This window comes from Ictidomys tridecemlineatus, chromosome 16, assembly GCF_052094955.1.
Source record: "Ictidomys tridecemlineatus isolate mIctTri1 chromosome 16, mIctTri1.hap1, whole genome shotgun sequence".
Lineage (NCBI taxonomy): Eukaryota > Metazoa > Chordata > Mammalia > Rodentia > Sciuridae > Ictidomys > Ictidomys tridecemlineatus.
In genome coordinates this window covers 20,975,973-20,994,014 of record NC_135492.1, presented here as the reverse complement: position 1 = coordinate 20,994,014, position 18,042 = coordinate 20,975,973, and the positions used below count along the sequence as shown (strand labels likewise).

At 38.0% G+C, this 18,042-nt stretch overlaps 1 protein-coding gene across 1 annotated transcript; it reads right to left on the bottom strand.

Annotated features, from left to right (window-relative positions):
• Positions 1-411: 411 nt before the first annotated feature.
• On the bottom strand, positions 412-7,741 carry LOC144371241 (chromodomain-helicase-DNA-binding protein 1-like). Its single transcript, XM_078033654.1, has 4 exons — positions 7,702-7,741; positions 7,325-7,492; positions 4,616-4,728; positions 412-1,598 (listed from the first exon to the last, which is right to left on the bottom strand). The coding sequence occupies exons 1-4, from the start codon at positions 7,739-7,741 to the stop codon at positions 1,563-1,565; spliced, it is 357 nt and encodes a 118-aa protein (XP_077889780.1). The 3' UTR covers positions 412-1,562.
• Between the last annotated feature and the right edge of the window lie 10,301 nt (positions 7,742-18,042).

Sequence of the window (18,042 nt, the reverse complement as noted above, 5' to 3'; positions counted from 1 at the left end):
TTCTGACAAGGTACAGTATACTCACGATTTTAGAAACGGTGCATCTTTCAAGCAAATCTGAAAAATTAAGGAAGACACATTAAAAAGACTGGTATTGCTGGGCATGGTGGCCCACACCTGAATCCCAGCAGCTTCTGTAGACTCAGGCAGGAAGGTGGCAGGCTCAAAGCCAGCCTTAGCAACTTACTGAGACTTTGTCTTCAAAAACAAAAAGGGCTGAGGATTGGCTCAGTGGTTAAGTACCCTTAGGTTCATTCCTTGATACCAAAATAAAAAAAAGTTAGAATTAAAAAAATAAAGACTGGTATTGATAAATTCTGATTATTTCTTGTTAACTCTCTTAAACCACAGGATCTAAGCCTTTAACTTGTTTACCAAGTTAAAAACTAAGCACAATTTCTAAGTAGCACTATCACACAAACAGATAGAAGTTATGGTTAAGTAGAGACTTCAAAACAAGACAAGTTGGATATTAAGTAGCCAAGAAGAGCTGGGGGGAGGACTTACTTAGATAAGGATTTAAAACAAGACTGAAACTAGGCATACTGCATTCCTATCCCCCGGTTATCAGACATGATGCCTCTGTACATGAAACCCTCTGCCCTGCTACCTGACTCCTCCTGTTCATCAACAAAGAGGGCTAAAGTGCCACTTTCTGGGAAGCTTTCCACTTAATCCACCAGTAGAGAGGGAAATATGTCTAGCTACCTTGAAGCACAGTGATCCTGCACTTCGTTTGGTCACAGTCCCTCTTTGACAATGTGATGAATGTGGATGTCCTCCTAGAAAAATGTGTGCTCTCAAAAAAAAAAGTCAATATAATTCAGTGGGTTCTACAACTTCTAAGGTCCCAGGTTAGGAGAAACGAATGAATACTTCATCAGTAGTCAGCAGCACATGAAAACGTGACTTCTGTTTTAGGTCTTGCTGAAGATGGGCTCTTTCCTCCTTGTCCCCTGCATATGTTACACAAGAAAGACCTGGAGCAAATCTAAATCCAAGGAAAGAATCAGATGAACCCAAATGCCACAGCCATGAGATGGTGTGTGCATGTCATGGACGGACTGCAGTGTGCAGACGCCATTCATTAGGTGCTGGTCACAGAACTGTACCTAGAATAATGGTTAAACCCCAGGATAAGGTCTGTGTTAAGCAGGGAGAAGGATCAGATCTAAGAGGGTCTTGTGCTAACTAAAAATGCAATGATGTTTCTCACTTTAGTTACTTCCTATGTTACTGTGAGAAGGACAGTTTCTCCTTTACATCAGCAAAATTTACTGAGAATAAGTACTAGCCTTTAAATTGTAGAAGGGTAACAGTAACACCCACTGGATCCTCCCCTATCAGATCTTGTGTCTTGCCTACACTGTTTCAGTTCAACCTTTCTGGAATAAAATCATTGAATATGACAAGATTTTGCTTTATGATCTTCTATCCATCATCTAGAAAAATATCTTAACATAAACAATACAAGTTCAGCTACATCTACTCTGTACCTTTCCATTTCTTCTTTTCAGTTGTCCAAAACAGACAGAGGACTAAGAATCAGAAATGGTCCTTCATCATTTAACCTTCAAGTAAATGAGGAGAGCAATCGTCTGAAACAAAGCAGGCAGTTTTGATCACCTTTCCAGGAGACACAACCATAAAGTTCCCACAACCATAGGCAGAGAACACAAACTGTTATACATGACTTGCTTTATAAAGAAATTCCATACAATCTTCCACATATTAGGAAACTAGTACGTTCTTAGAACGACATCAGGTAAGCTCAGTGTCTTTGCTAAGGAAATTGATAGTGTTCAATTACTTCAAGAGTTAACAAGCAATGAGGCTCAATATTTATGTAACTGAACCAAAGGGAAAAACATCAGGAAAGAACAAAAATCAATGAAACCAATACACCTGTTGGAAAACAGCAGGAGTACTTTGAAACTATTAAGCCAGAAGTGCTAAGACCTGACAGCAAACAGTACCCGCACATCACAGCCTTGGCCCTTGGCTCGGCTGCTCTGATGAGAGTGCTTTCCTTCTTCCCCAACTTTCTCCCTCTTTCTATAACCATTTAGAGGGTGCCTTCTACTGGCTCAAGTTCTAAGCTCAAGTTATATGTGAACAAAACAGATACAACCTTTGGTCTTTCATAATGGGTGCATTATAATCATACTGTATAGCGAGATCCATATGCCATAGTTGTACATGCATATATCTACAACACATATTCAAATGCAGAAAACAGACAATAAATCATTCTCACAAGAAGTAGGAGTATGAAATGAAACTTTGCAAAGCCAAATGTGCATACTTCAGGACATGTTTGAGTACACTTATGTCTCTAAAGTTGCTCTCAACAAACAAAAACACGTGAAGAGCTTGCATCCCCAAATACTGTGCTATTTCTGAGGAAAAAATATGCCCTAAGGATCAAATTCAAAATCCTGAGAAAACTATAGGCTCAAAGGTGTTCACATCAAAATTAATTTAAGTAACCCCAAAAAGGGGGAACTCATGATTCCTCATCAATAGGACGTTTAAGCAAATTATAAATTCTCGATGCCAGTTGAATGATTGTGAATATAATAAAATGCAAAACTACAGTGCCAATGTTACATTAATGAATAGAAACCATATAGGCTAGGCGTGCACTGTAACTTCAATGATGTAAAACATACCTTGCTGCTTATGGCTGTGGTTAGAGAGCTGTGATGACAGAGTGGCAGTTCATTTTTTTTGACGCAATCATATTAATCTTATAAAGGAAATGATTTTCTCATTTAACTATCCCAGCCCAAATTGTGCCCAGAGCATCCCTCTAATAAGTGGCTTAACTGGATTAAAACCATTCTGTTGAGTGCTCCCTGAAGAAGCAATTTAGAGAAAGTTTGTCTTTTATTACCACAAATCAGAAGTGTCTACCAAATAAATTTAGAGTCACTAGTGAATTTTATCAAACATCTAAAATGGAAATGAGAACAATTTTACATAAACTCTTGCTGAAAATTGAAGAGGAACACTTTTCAATATATTCTATGAGGCCAGCTTTACCCAAATACTAAAACCAGACAAAATTAGTATAAAAAAGGAATATCACAAAACAATATCCTTCATAATATAGATGCAAAATTTCTAAACATTCTTTTACCAAAACAGACTTCGAGTTGGTATATTTTTTAGAGAATTTAAAGTAGAGGTGGAAAGGCAAAGGACAAGTGGAATTTGCTGGCTCTCTGTGAAGTCAGTAGGACAATTTCAATGACTGAGACAAAGGAGATTATAGGGAGGATACCTCCAGGAAACTGATTTTAGTTTCATATTTCTCGTTCAGGAATATACCAGGAACAGATTTGTTTGCCCAAGAGAGAGAAGTGATGAATCTCAGGGGACCTTATATAAGTGGTTGCATTGTTTCTGAATAATGCCAAGATTGATGAGATACATCTGGCCTAAGTAAAGGAGGCTTCAACATATGATCAGACTAGCCTATGTGCACCGCTGCTCCAGCTTAAAGTTTATATATATAGTGAGCATTGGAGGGGACAGTTGAACTTCTAAAAGGATGATGAGACCCTTGCTCATTCTCTCCAGTGACCACTGGTGAAACTTTCCTGGGATTTAAAAGTTTTTATCTTCCTGATTTCTGATCAAGCTGCCTCTGACATATATCATGATTATACCAAGGTATCTTTTGTATCCTTCAGATAAGTAATCCTTATGTGATTAACCCAAGAGGTGTTGTGACTGAATTTTCCATTAATCAAAGGCCATATGTCAACCCAGGGCAGTATTGCTTATTATTCTCACAGAAGCATCAATTTCAACACTCCACCATTAATCACTAGATCAATGCCCGAGGGGGCCACATCTCATTCTCCCCTTTTAAGGTCAGAGAGTCTAAGTTTTATTTTGGAAAACATAGGGTACTTCCTCCATATTTCTCTATCACTGTAGAAAAATGGACAGCAGCCCGACCCCAACCCACCCCCACTGAGAAAGAGAGAGTAGTATTAGAAGTAATACAGTTAACTTCATATAGTATTACTAAGGAGCACAGTCAATTTGGTCCTTGGGCAAGTATACATGCTTCACACAGAGAAAAGCCCTAAACCTGGGCCCATTAACTGCACTTGTAACTCAAGTAACTTTTCTCACAGATACATGTCAATGCTCATATAAAGGTAATGACATAATTAATAACTACCCCTACAACTAGAAAAATCAATCCCAAGGTTGTGATCTCTTAAAAGTTAAGCATTTCACATTCTAGTATATATATACATACACACACACATACACCCTCACACACACACATATGTAACAGCACTTAAAGATGGTATTAAGCCAGGTGTGGTGGCACATACCTATAATCCCATTGGCTCCAGAGGCTAAGGCAGGAGGATCATGAGTTCAAAGCCAACCTTAGCAATTTAGCGAGGCACTAAGCAACTAAGTGAGACATTGTCTTCAAATAAAATACAAAAAAGGGCTGGATGTATGATTAAGTTTTTAAGTGCACCTGAGTTCAATCTGGGGTACCAAAAATTATATATATATATGGTAATGAGTTGTGAGGAGGTGTTTCGGTGTAGGTAAACAGTGCTTCTTCAAAGTAACATACCTGGCAGGTCTTACCAAGGCCCATCTCATCTCCCAGGATGCAGCCATTTTGACAGTGGAATCCCTGGGCTAGCCAGTTGACTCCCTTCAGTTGATAAGGGCATAAATGAACTCCTAGAAATAAAAAATAGAGCAAAACCAGAGAGCAGATATTTCAGCACATATGTGGGCTAAGCTCTAAGGCTTTGAATAAAGAATGGCTTACATTCCCTTAATGTCAAACTTTATTGGCTCTATCTTTTATTGGGACGTTCTATGTATACAAACATTAGTTGATTTCCAAATTTCTTTTTGGGCAGACTTGGGTTACCATTCAAAGCCCTGAAATAGCCAGTCACTGTTATATAATCTTCTTGATCAATGAGAAACTCAGCCTGGGATTTGTTCTATAATACCCAGTCTCGAGCCACTGTCCTTTTCTGGAAATAAGTATTCCTGGAAGTGATATGACAAACAACACATGGACTGTTCATATGCTTGCTTAATGGCACTCATCTAAATCTGCCATTCCTGCTATATTGTCCCTTAAAGAAAAGGGGGACAGTAAAACATCATGATCCTGAATGCTCCCTTTCTGTTTACAAAAACCTAGCAAAATTAAGGGACCAATGAGATCAAGCCTAGGCTGGAAAGTCCAGATACATATCATCTTGAAGGACACTGGCTTTCTCTATGCACACTGGGCACTAGGGCAAGTTAGTGTTATCTGTAAAAAGCTACTTTCTTGCATGTATGCTGGTCATACACACAAACTAATGCTGATGCCACTGCTTCCTCAGTCTAACATGTAAGCCTCCTCCCTGAATGGGGCTGGGCAGAGAACTGAGGGCTCTGTGGAAAGGATACATATCACTTGTTTGGCCAGAGCCACCAGGCAAAACACCAGGAGCAAGAGAGGTACTGCTTGGAGAAGCACCTTCAGGGACCCAGATGCTATCTGTTCAGTCTGTTGCCACGGAACTCTTCCTGGAACCGTCACTGATCTGTTAGAAGCTTTCCCGGATAAACCATGTCTCCCATGCTGTCTCCAGCACCTTATTTGGCCTTCCCACAACCTAGTACAACTGGGATGTGGACTGCTCCTGCTAAAGGACAAAATGAAAACAGGACTACACTGTGCGCCAACAGAGAAGCAGGGTTAAGAATGAAGATGCTGCTACATAAAGGGTGTTTAAAACTGAACAAGGATGGCAAGACACTATATTTATGTTATATATATTTATAATTATCTCTATAAAATAGTCAAAAGTAAAAGGTTGATGGGATGGGGATGTAGCTCAGTAGAAAGAGCACTTGCGTCACACGGGTTCGATCCTCATAAAATAATAAGTAAAAATAAAGATATATATTTAAAAAAGTAAAAGGTTAAAGTGGTGGATAAAGAGTGACCCTCAAAGAGTTCATGCACAGACCTCAGAATCAGTGAATGTTACCTTATTTGGCAAAAAGGACTCCACAGCCCTGACTAAGGTTGAGGGCCTGGAGGTGGGGAGATGATACTGAGTTACCCTGGATTACCCAATCTAATCACTCACCCTTTACCAGATGTGATTAGGAGGAGGTGACTATAATGAGGCAGTCCAGGTACCCCCGCCCAAAAGACCTTGCCATGATTAACCTTCCCCTCTTGTGAGATCAGGATGCCTTGCAGTTTGAAGCTTCCTCTTGTTCTAAATGATCTGTTGGCTCTCCAGAGTCAGGCCTCTGTTCTAAAACTCCAGTCAATATCTGGACTATGATATTCTACAGAAGTTTTCCAAGATATTATCACTGGGGAAATTGAGGAAGGTTCCATGGGATCTCTTTTTTTTAAAACTGCATGTGAATCTATAATTAGTATATAATAACATGTTTAATTAAAATGATATGAAACTATACAAAGATAACAATATTTAATACTTAGAAGATGACTGCAAAAGTAAAAAAAAAATTATCCAAAAAGAAGTTAGACAGAAAAGGATTTAACATAGGGAATTAGGTCACCATAAAATTTTTTGTAGGAAGGGCTGGAAAAGCAGCCCCCGGTTTAGCTTCCTGGTACAACTGCTGGATAACCATCACAGAACTGGCTCATGACGGTGGTATCTACCTCCAGGACCAGGAATCCAGGAACCCACCAAAGGCATAGGCTATTTCCCCAAATGTTTTACAAAGAACACACATGACTGCTGGAATCAGGAAAAGAAAAATCTTAGCTCACAAACAGTTTCCCAAAATATCCATTTACTTTAACAAACAGGATGACTAGTCGCTACCCTTGGGTCCAGTGTTCCCCCTCTTCCCTGCACTGCCTGGTAGTTTACACCCTGACTGCTCTTCCCAAGGCTTCCCCGGCGACCCACCACCTCCGCAGTCCCCTGCAGTCTCTCCGGGTCACTGTGGCGGACCAGCCGCACACACAGGCCCCTCTCCACCCGCCCACCACCCTCTGAGGGAAGCCGGCGGCGCCTCGTTTCCCGAGAGCCACTGAACCGCGGGTGGGACCCCACAGTCAGGGGCGGGCCGAGCGCTCTCCACCAAGACGCGCAGCCCCCCCGTCCCCCCCGTCCCATCCGTGTCCCCCCCCCCCCGCGCTTCCGTGAGACGACTGTCGGCGACTCCGCCTCCCACGGGCGCAGCGACGGTCCCAGGCTCCCGTGAGGAAGGGGCCGGGGAAGCCTGAGAGGGTCACTGCGGTGTCTCCCCAAGGCAGGACGGGACACCGACTGACCGCGCAGGAAGGCGCGAGCGTCCGTGGTCCGAACGTGCGGGGAGGACAACCACCCAGCGGCCAGCCACCTGCGGGGCGCGCAGGCTCCTTCAGGAGAGTCAAAAGGGCGGTGCGTCTTCCGAGTCCCACCGCAGCGACACCCGCACAGCCGGAGCGCCTGGACCGGGGCTTAGCGCCCCACCAGGCACATTTCCTCGCCCACCGCCCGGCTACCCGGAAGTGCCCCAGGCCGAACTCCACCCACCCCCTACCGGCGGAGGGGAAGCCCCAGCGCCCAGGGGAAACCCTCCTTGGAGACCCGGCTCCCGAAAAGTTGGTGTGCACCAGGTGGCGCGTCTGAGCGGCCCTTCTCCTGCAGCCCACTTACCTGTCAAGGCCGCACTGCTGTAAGTCCTGCTCCTGCACCCGCGTCTTCATCGCCCCCGGTTGGCCCTTCGCCTGGAAGGCTACTAAGAAGCCTGGCACTTGGCCCTCCATCTGGCTGCAAGAGGCTCCGCCCTGTGCGCTGGGTGTGCACAGCCTTTCCTGTGAGCCCCGGAGGACCCTGGGAGCACCGCACTAACTGAATTCTATATTTTAGTGATAGTATGAAAATACTAACTGAAATCTATACTTCAATTAAATAATAATATGAGCCTTATAATTCTGTATTTGTACGTTTACGCAAATGCATACTATTCTTATCATGTTTGGACTTCTGCATACCTTTCTGTTCTTCCTTTTTGGGTGGATTACTTTCTCTTAAGTCCTCTTCCATTCTTTCTTGTGCTAATTTTTTTGCTTCTTGTTTTTGGATCTTTCTTTTCAATTTTCTGTCTTCTTTCAGTCTTAGCTTCTCTAGGCTGATAAACATTTACAATTAGTGACAATTTACCTTTGTTAATTGCTCAATGAACTACTTTCTGTTGCCTACTATAGAAAACATTCTCCAAGCAATAGGCTGTGACTTTTAATTAAGAAAGCTATGTTTAATTTGTATAGATGTTATTTCCATGTACATAATGTATATAAATTACTGTGTAGGGTAAATAAGAATAGTACATGTACTCTGCAAGCAAGATCCCATAATAAAATATTATTTTCACCCAATAACAACATGGGAATTTGGTTGATTTGGTTACACTGATTCCTTTTCAACAAATAATTCTATACATCTTTTCTTTTGGTTTTTCTTGGTCACAAATTATAAGAAAAAAATCACTTTTAGGATGAAAAACAAGAAGCAGGACAGAAAAGAAAAGAAAAAAGGATTGGAATTATTTGATCTGAACAGAAAGATACAGAGGTGAATAATTTTGACAATACACTAAGTATTTCAAGGTAAGAAATAGTCATTGGTTCAAAATGTTTAAAGTGGAGAAACATAAAAAAGCAAAAATGCTTTTGAAATTAAAAGCCAAAAGCTAACTATATAATTTTTGTTAAATGCCAAATCTGTTGATAAGTAATTTCATAACATGAAATGTTATAATTTTACTTACAAGTTCCACCACTAAATAGTGACTTTTTCAAATTTTCAGTATTTAATCATTCTAAAGCTAGTTCTGTTTTAAATATCCATAAAAATAATTTTTAAAATACTTATTTATATATGTGTACACAGCCAATTTTAAAAAATAGCACAATTTAGAAATCTGCATTTAACAGAGTTATATACTAAGAGACAATATAAAAACTACTGATTGATTGTTAAAAATCTTACCTAGAACATTTCTGTTTCAGAATAGGTCTTGGAGCAACCTTTTCTTTTATGACCTTGTGTTCAAACTTTAAATAAAACAAAGACATTCAAAATTTGTCTCATACTCCCATGACATAAAGCACAAAACCACAAGTAACAAATGTTTCAGAAGCACACACAATGTTCAATTTGATACAGAACAGTGATGATGTTTTGACCCAGACAAAAGCCCAGAAAGCTTTAGCAAAATAATTTTCTGAAAAGAGAAAGAAGAGAGTAGACACACTTTATGAAGAAACTTTAAATAATTAAGGGTAAGCAGAAGATCCAATAAATTATATATATATATATATATATATTATAATTTACCCACTCCTGCCACATTCAGATGGTGATGTTAAAGGTAATCCCTCAAGGCACTCTTCCCCTTCTCTAAAACCCACACCTCCACCACTACCCCTTTTGGGGTATTAATAAAATGGAAGTTATCAAAAAGAGTAAAACCACAATATAAAAAGTATGCTTTTCCTAGAAGGAAATAAAAGAATGTGAAAATGCTTCACTGCAATGCATGTCCTAATATTTATTTTCTAAAATGATATAACTTTTTTTTTTCTTACAAAAGACAAGATTCATATCACACAACTTCCTCAAACTTAAAACATTTTAACAGGTGTAAACATTTTGGTTACAAATTTAATAAAGTTTCTCCTTTATTAGATACTTACTTCACATTTAATTTGACCACCACTGCTAAAGATGATAATCTTAGAAATGATACCTTCACAGTCAGAGGTAAGACAAATTCTTTGTAGAAAATCCTATTTGATTTAAAAGAAGAATGGTATGTGTAGGAGGGATAAATCTATGCATGTATACCAATTTTTTAAACTTCTTTTTTAGCTGATGGACACAATACTTTTATTTTATTTTATTTATTTATTTTTGTGTGGTGCTGAGGATCGAACCCAGTGTCTTACACATGCTAGGTGGGTGCTCTACCACTGAGGCACAATCCTAGCCCCAACACATATACTATTTTAACCACAAAGTACTTTCAAAATATACCATGAAATTTCCTTTAGGGAGGCAACGAAAGTGCCTGATTGCTGCTATTTCAGAGCCTTCTTATAGGAAGACTGTATCCACACCTATGGGGTAGACCTGTCCCTGTGACTTGCTTTGTGGTAAAGGAAGTCAAACTGCCATAGCATACACCAGGTCTAAATGAGCACTCTAGGAAACACAGTGTGAACCTGCTATTGTTCTTTTCCCTCTGTTAAAGAAACATGTTCCAAAAAAAGTACAACTTGGATTTGGAAATAAAGAACATGGCCACAGAGAATAGACCCGGCTGCAGCTCAATCCTGGCCAACAACTACAAAACTTCAGGACAAGTAATATAACCAAGAAAAGACCCTCTCATTATTAGTCATAATATTTGGGTTGTATATTACTTCAGCATATCATAGTGAAAGCTGACTAATTAATAGAAGGTATTTAGAATTCTGGAAATGGTTAAGACAACTAATGGAGAGTACATAGCTTACAAACTCAATGTAAGTAAAAAGACAGTAGAAGTGGCTCCAGGGTTACAGTTATATCTCTAGCTATCTATGTGAAAATTAGTTTCTACCAAACTTAAGTAATTCCAACTGCTAAAAGACACCTAATATAATCACATTTTTCCCACTAGAGATAATGGTTTGCATAGGGCTATTAAAAAAGGCTTTTTGTTAAGTCCACAGATTATATATATCAGAAATAAACATTGTAACAAGGAAATAAGACTGTAAAATTGTGCCCTCTTCCAAAGTATTCTAACTAATGGATTAACTAATCATTATATTGATAATAAGAATAAACCCCTGAGAAATGGCAGTATAAAATTTAAGTTAATTTCTTAGGACAAATTACCTTAACCAATTTTGGTAAAAAAACTAAAATGTTGGAACCTTAATTCTACATCAACGCTTTCAATCTATGATGAGCTAAATTGTCAGTGCATAATTTAAGATCTGTATTTTAAAACAAGAAAAAATTAAATTTTTATTTCTGATTATAACATCACAATACAAAAGTTAGTTAAATAATTTTTAAAGGCCTCTACAGTTACTCCCTTCATACTTGTATAAAATTTAAAAACTCATTTTCCACTTTATTGTTAAAATCATAACTTAAAACTTTCTAATGAAGTTTAGAATCCTCAAGAAGGAATTTATATTCACTTGAAGACTTTTTAAAATTTTTTTTAAACATTCAATATACATATTTTAAAAATCCAGACAATCTTTATTGTGGTTTACACCTTATCAATTTTATCATTAAAGGTGGTTGTTTTAAACTTCCAGCAGTTCATGTGAAATTCTATATTACAATACTGGCAATAGCTGATTCGTATAAAACCCTGGATTTCAAAACATTTTAATTCACATTTTAAAGATGTCTATGCACATACACTTACTCATTCCCTCATAGCACACATATTAAGATAAAAAGAACTGTTGCATTCACTTGGCAGATATAACTACATAATCTATCTCCTTGAAGAGAGATAAAATACTCTGTATTACAAAATGCTGAGTTCTATAGATATAGAACTTGGCAAAAATCTTCATTTCCACAGCTGACATCTGCATTAGCCTTTACAGAATATCAAATATCTTAACAAACATTTCATCTGATCTACTAATCTAAGAGTAGGACAGTTATCTTCCTGAATAAATCAAAAAGTTAATCACTTAATTAAGCACAAGTTAGGTTTTTGGGTTTAATTCAGTGATTGCACTGGCCTTTATATTCTTGGACTCAATTTTTTACAAGGCATTAGAAATCCAACAAATTAGAGGTAACAATCTCACTTTGTTTCTATGTTCCTAAGGAAGAGGCAGTTACATGAAACATGGCTAGAGGAGGAAATAAAATTAGCTAGCCTGTCTTCTATGGTCACCACACCAGCCCCAAACATTTATTTCAGTGTCCTTGGCTTCCCATGTGAGATGACCTAAAAAAGTCCAGGGTAAGGGGCAAGCAAGGTGACAACTTGGGTGCCTCCAATTACAGAATTTATTCTGCATTCATTTTTAAGGCATGACTTTGCAAGTTAATGTTCCATTGTACATTTCATTTTTTACCTTAAAGTCTGGATCAGTTATGTATATCTGGATTTTGGAATATCCACGACACTTCTGATAGCAACAAATAGCATCTGGCACTGGAGGGAACCTGCATTCTTCAACAAATTTCTCTAACAGCATCTAAAGCAAAATAAGCAAATCTGATAGTATCACAACACTGATTTGTCAATAAAAAATGCTTGTGATTCCTCTTGCCATCAAAACATTTTTAGCATAGAAATGAATGTTTTTACCCAGGACAAATTATATGTATACAATTTTTAAAGATTTTCCTTTTAAAAGGAAGCTGATACAAAGATATGTAAACAAAGAGAAATGAACAAAATTCTTGCTTTTAGAATTTCAGTCAGAATCAAAATCTTGTCCTCTGTTATCATCAAAACTGGTTTTGTAATTTATAGTTTTTATAAATCTCCTTTAAGAATCAAGAGGGAAGCTGGGTGTAATGGTGCATGCCTGTAATCCCAGTGATTTAGGAGGCTGGGGCAGGAGGATCACAAGTTCAAGGCTAGTCTTATCATCTTAGGCCCTAAGCAACTTAGCAAGAACCTGTCTCAAGATAATCTACAAAAAGGGCTGGGAATGGCTCAGTGGTAAAATATCTCTGGGTTCACAGCCCAGAAACCAGGAAAAAAAAGGAAAGAATTAAGAGAAATCGAAAAATTAAGATAAAAATAAGCCTTAGGGCAAGCCTGAAAATCCTATGATTCATCTCTTTCTCAATGTAACTTGATCTAAAATCCTAACACTCACATTCATCTATCTCTGCCACATGTATTTGTTAATACTCCAGAGAATTAGAAGCCCCCAAGAGACTAACACCATGCTTTCAGTACTGGTTTTTTGTTGACAATAACTTGTATATCTCCATCCCAATATGGTATAATGAGAGGAAAATCTAATAATCTCTGTGCTTTATTTTTCTGTAACAGCTTTGTTGATATAAATATAATAAAACTTACATAAGAATACAGTTCAGTGGCTTTTAATATATCCAAAATGTTGTACAACCATCACCAATCTAAATTTAGATCATTTTCATCGTCCAACAAGGAACTCAATACCATTAGCAGTTCCTCATCTTTTTCCCCTAATGCCCAGACCTAGACAATCTATTTTCTGTCTCTGTATACAGATTTGCCTATTCTGGATATTTCATATATACAGAATCATACAGCATGTGATCTTTGTGTCTGGCTTCTTTTATTTCGTACAGTGTTCGCAAGATTCATGCATGTTGTATCATATATCAGTACTTATTGTTTATCTATTCATCAGTGGATACTTGGGTTGTTCCCCCTTTGGGGCTATTATGAATTGTGCTGCTATAAACATTCATGTACAAGTTTTGCGGAGAACATGTTTTCTTTTTTTTGTACAAATCTAGGAGTGGAACTGCTGTGTCACATGGTAATCCTATGTTTAACTATTTGAGGAACTGCCAGTCTTATTGTCCCAAAGCAGCTGCACCATTTTACATTACAACCAGCAAAGTATGAATGTTATAATATTTCCATACCCTTGCCAACACTTAATATCTATGCATATCCTCAGAGTATGAACCAGTATCTCACTGTGTTTTTATTTGCATTTCCTTAATGGTTAACAATATTGTACTAATGGGTTATCATTATATTTTCTTTGCAGATATGTCTATTATATACTTGTATATTCGATTATTTGTCTTTTTACTATTAAGTTGTAAAAGTTGGCCCCTGTACTTTTAAAAGCTTCATACAAAAGCAAGTTCTGGTATATGAGACAAAATTTATTAGTTTTTCTAGAATTGGTAAAGCATCCATATGGCTCCAAAAATGACACTAAATTCATAATTCAATTCATAAACTCAGGTACCATCTCAATAATGATATTAATATAATAAAACAGTAATACTGTACCTTCCTCTAAGTACAACCAGTACAGCATCCTGCTTAATAACACATGCTCTAATGTCAGAATGCCTGAACTCAAGTTCCAGCTCTACTACTTCCTTGATGCTTAACCATGTGCTTATCACTTCACCTATCTAAACTGTAAAATGGAAATGATTTTACAATCAGATAGAAAGAAAGGACACATCATTTTAGTAATGAAGATAAGAAAAGACTATGACATTATTGACACATTAATTCCACAGCCAGTGACTTCTCTCCTAACTACAGAAGGAAGAAATCACCCACCTAAGGCAGAGTGGTTGGGGAAAGGGTTGGTGAGGATGCAGCCTTTCTTTGGTCTTAAGATGAATGATTTGGACAGACTGGTTGGAACCCAAGAGTAGAGTTCATTTATAAATACTAAGTAAACCTGTACAATCTTAAGAGCTCTAGCAAGATAGAAGGCTAGAAAATGACTGCAAAGGCAGGCTGGGGTGAGTGTTCGCAAACCCTTTGCTTCAGATACCCATGAGTCATCAGGCTAGCCTTTATCACACTGGCAGGAATCAAGCCTCTGTGTAGCAGGGGAGTGACACATTCAAAGCTACATGGAAGAGTGAGCATGGCGGAAGGACAGAGAATATGTACTAGGTTTGTGGGGACAGCACAGAGCCGATCAAGGTCAATGAAAATAAGAAGGGTGGAGCCCAAGCTGGCTTCAGTAGCTTCAGAAACGAAAGGTACAGGAGTCTTAGTGTAATTTCTGCTTGTGAGGTTGGGCAAAACTATTTAACCCTAATCATGGGAATTCAAGTTCTTTTACTGAACGTGGATACTGATGAGAAGATAGTATTTAAATAAATTAGTTAAATGTGTTGTCTGCTAAAAATGGCCTCAGAAATATTAACAAATTAAAAACTACCTTTCTAAAAAAAAAAGTTTAATCCTCAAAGATGTTTCACATGGTGTTGGAATCACAATAGGTTAGACAAACACCTAAGTTCCCACTCACTGTAAGCACACTAATTGCTAACGAACTGCAAATGTTCAGGGGTTCAACATGTGGAATTAGACACCAGAGAAGACAGAATGTAGGTAGTAAAAGATAAAAATGGATAGAAACAAAGCCATTCAAAAGAAAACAAATGAGAGAAAGTAAAGAGAGCAACAGGGTATCACTAACTGGAGGCCAACAATTCACTTCAATAACCTTGAAAGGTACTCTATATGAAAGCTTGAGATAAATAACTATTGGGTATAATAACCTTTAGAATCATTAAAAAAAGTCTATTTCCTTAAACTCTTGTTTTAAAAAACAGAGAAGCATTTAATCCACGTGAGAAAGATTTCCTCAAAATTAAAACTAAAAAGGAATTAGCCTAAAGCATTCTTATGGGCTGAATGTGTTGCCACAAGATTTGTTATGTTGGAAATCTAATCCCCAATGGTTTTAGGAGGTAGAACTTCGAGGAGGTGATTAGGTCATAAAGTAAAGACCTTGTACAGGAATTAGTGCCCTTATAAGAAGAGGCCCCAGGAGATGCCCCCATCCTTCTATTATGTGAGGACACAGCAAAAAGTTAGCCATCTACTGTTGGGCACAGTAGTACACCCTGTAATCCTAGCAACTCTGGAGACTAAAGCAGGAGGATCCCAAGTTCAATGTCAGCCTCAGCAACTTAGCAAGACCCTTTCTCAAAATAAAAAATAAGAAAGGCAAGGGATCGCGCTCAATAGTAAGTCCCTGAGTTCAATTCCCATTATCCAAAAAAAGGTCATCCATTAACCAGGAAAAGAGGCCTCACCAGCTATCAAAACTGCTGGCACCACAATATTGGATTCCCCAGCCTACAGAAATGTGAGAATTGAATGTTTGTTGTTTAAAGCTACCCAGTTTATAGTATTTTTGCTACAGTAGTTCCAAAGGACTAAAGTATCCATTCTTTTTTTTTTTTTTTTTTTTGGTGCCAGGGACTGAACTCAGGGGTACTTAATCAGTGAGCCACATCCCCAACCCTTTTAAAGTTTTTTAAATTTAGACACAGCATCTCACCAAGTTGATTGCCTTGCTAAATTGCTTAGGCTGGCTTTGAACTTGCAATCCTCCTTCCTCAGCCTTCCAAGATGCTGAGATTACAGGTGTGCACCACCACACCTGACAACAGACATCCATTCTCAACAGGAGTTGAGTATTACCCCAAATACAGTGAAAAAATTAAGTTGTTGAGAGACGAAAAAGCCTAGTTCTTTTTATATATAAAGCACAGATGAACATATTCTATGTAAACAGACAAGCAGTACGTATGGTATTAAAAATTTCAGAGGGAGATTGATTAGGGGGAAAATGTAAAAAAAAAACCAAAAAAAAAAAAAGAAATAAAGGCTGCTGAGATTAAGGAAAGGGAGATAATAATGAAAACTTTCAAAAACAAGAAACAAAGGTGGCCTAAAAGTGATTAAGGACAGATCAAGAAATGCTATGTGCTTAAGTGTTCCTTTCCATTCTTCTTATTGAAGTTCCAAAATTAAATGTATTAAGTAATGAAAAGACTGAGCATTGATTTCAAATACTCAATGTTTTCTTAACAATAAAAACTGCCATGTTTATGCTGAGTGTTCCCCCAAAAGTCCACGTGCAAAGGCTTAGTCGCTAGGGTGGCAATATTAAGAAGTGCTGTAGAATCTTGAAGAAAGTTTGTTAAATCGCTGGAGAAATACCTTTGAAGAGGAATGTGGGAGCCTGGTCTTGTCTTCTCTCTCTGCTTCCTGGCTCAGGATATGAGGAGTTTGCTCCACCACATTTTCCCTGCCATTGCAATCCACTGCCTTACCAGCACTGAGCCAATACAGGCACCATATCTTCACATCTCCAGAACTATGAGCCATAATATAATTCTCTTTACATCATAGCTAGCGTTTGCCAAATATTTCATTATAGTGATGGAAAGCTGACTTATACAGAAGCATTATAAATTAAAATGAGAACAAGAGCAAATATAAATGAGGCTTGTACAAATTTTAGGGCATAAAGTTTAGGTAATACTATGACAACTCAGCAACAATTTATATAAGAAAAAATACTCACTTGGTGGTGGTAAAAATTCAGGATGACTGTCACAATCATCTACCTTCAAAGCCTCATCTACCACCTGCCCATGAAAATAAAACTAGTGAGACTGTAAAAATAATATAGCCATTTCAGTTATACCAATGCTCAGCATTTATCCAAAAGAACTAAAGTCAACATACTATAGTGATCATGCATATCCATGTTTGTAGCAGCATAGTTCACAATAGTCAAAACTATGGAACCAGTCTAGGTGGTCATCAATGGATGAACTGATCAAGAAAATGTGATACATACACACAATGGAGTTATACTCAACTATAAAGAAGAACAAAATTATGCCATTTGCAGGAAAATGTATGGAACCTGAGCACATCATGTTTAGTGAAAGAAGCCAGACTGAGAAAGTCAGGGGTCATATGTTCTCTCACACTTGGGAGCTAGAGAAAAAATAAAGAAAAAAAGAGGACCGGTCTCATGAAAATAGAAGAGAGACCAGCAGAGTAGTGGAGAGGGACCAGCGTGAAGGGAGAGGAAGTACTGGGGAATGAAATGGACCAAATTGTTATATGCATGTATGAGAATGTAACAATGGATTCCACTATGATGTATAATTATAATGTACTGTTAAAAAAAATAAGAATTCAATGGCCGTGTAATAGAATTTGTAGTAGAATATGATAGAATTCACTCAAGCGCTTAAAATATGCATCTAGTTACTAAGTCTAAAAGTATAAGTAAGCATACAAAATGATAACTAGTGACCAGAGATCAAGACAAATGACAAATTCTTGAATGACAATTCTATCTCTGATGCCTAGAACAATGTCTCATGTGGCAGCTATTCAACAATGACTAAACTGAATATTACCACATTATTCCTGTGCTCTTCTCCCTAAATTAATACAGCCTCTTGGAGATTTTGAGGACTTAACGGTATATTAAGAAAGTTCCTTTCA

Bases quoted from the DNA above. Each gene is read 5' to 3' on its own strand.
- LOC144371241 (XM_078033654.1), bottom strand. From the start codon at position 7,741: ATGAAGACGCGGGTGCAGGAGCAGGACTTACAGCAGTGCG. The intron at 7,493-7,701 runs GCCTTGACAGGT...TGGGGCGCTAAG, and splicing joins GCAGGACTTACAGCAGTGCG to CCCCGGTCCAGGCGCTCCGG. The intron at 1,599-4,615 runs GTATGTTACTTT...GCTTTGTTTCAG, and splicing joins GCCTTGGTAAGACCTGCCAG to ACGATTGCTCTCCTCATTTA.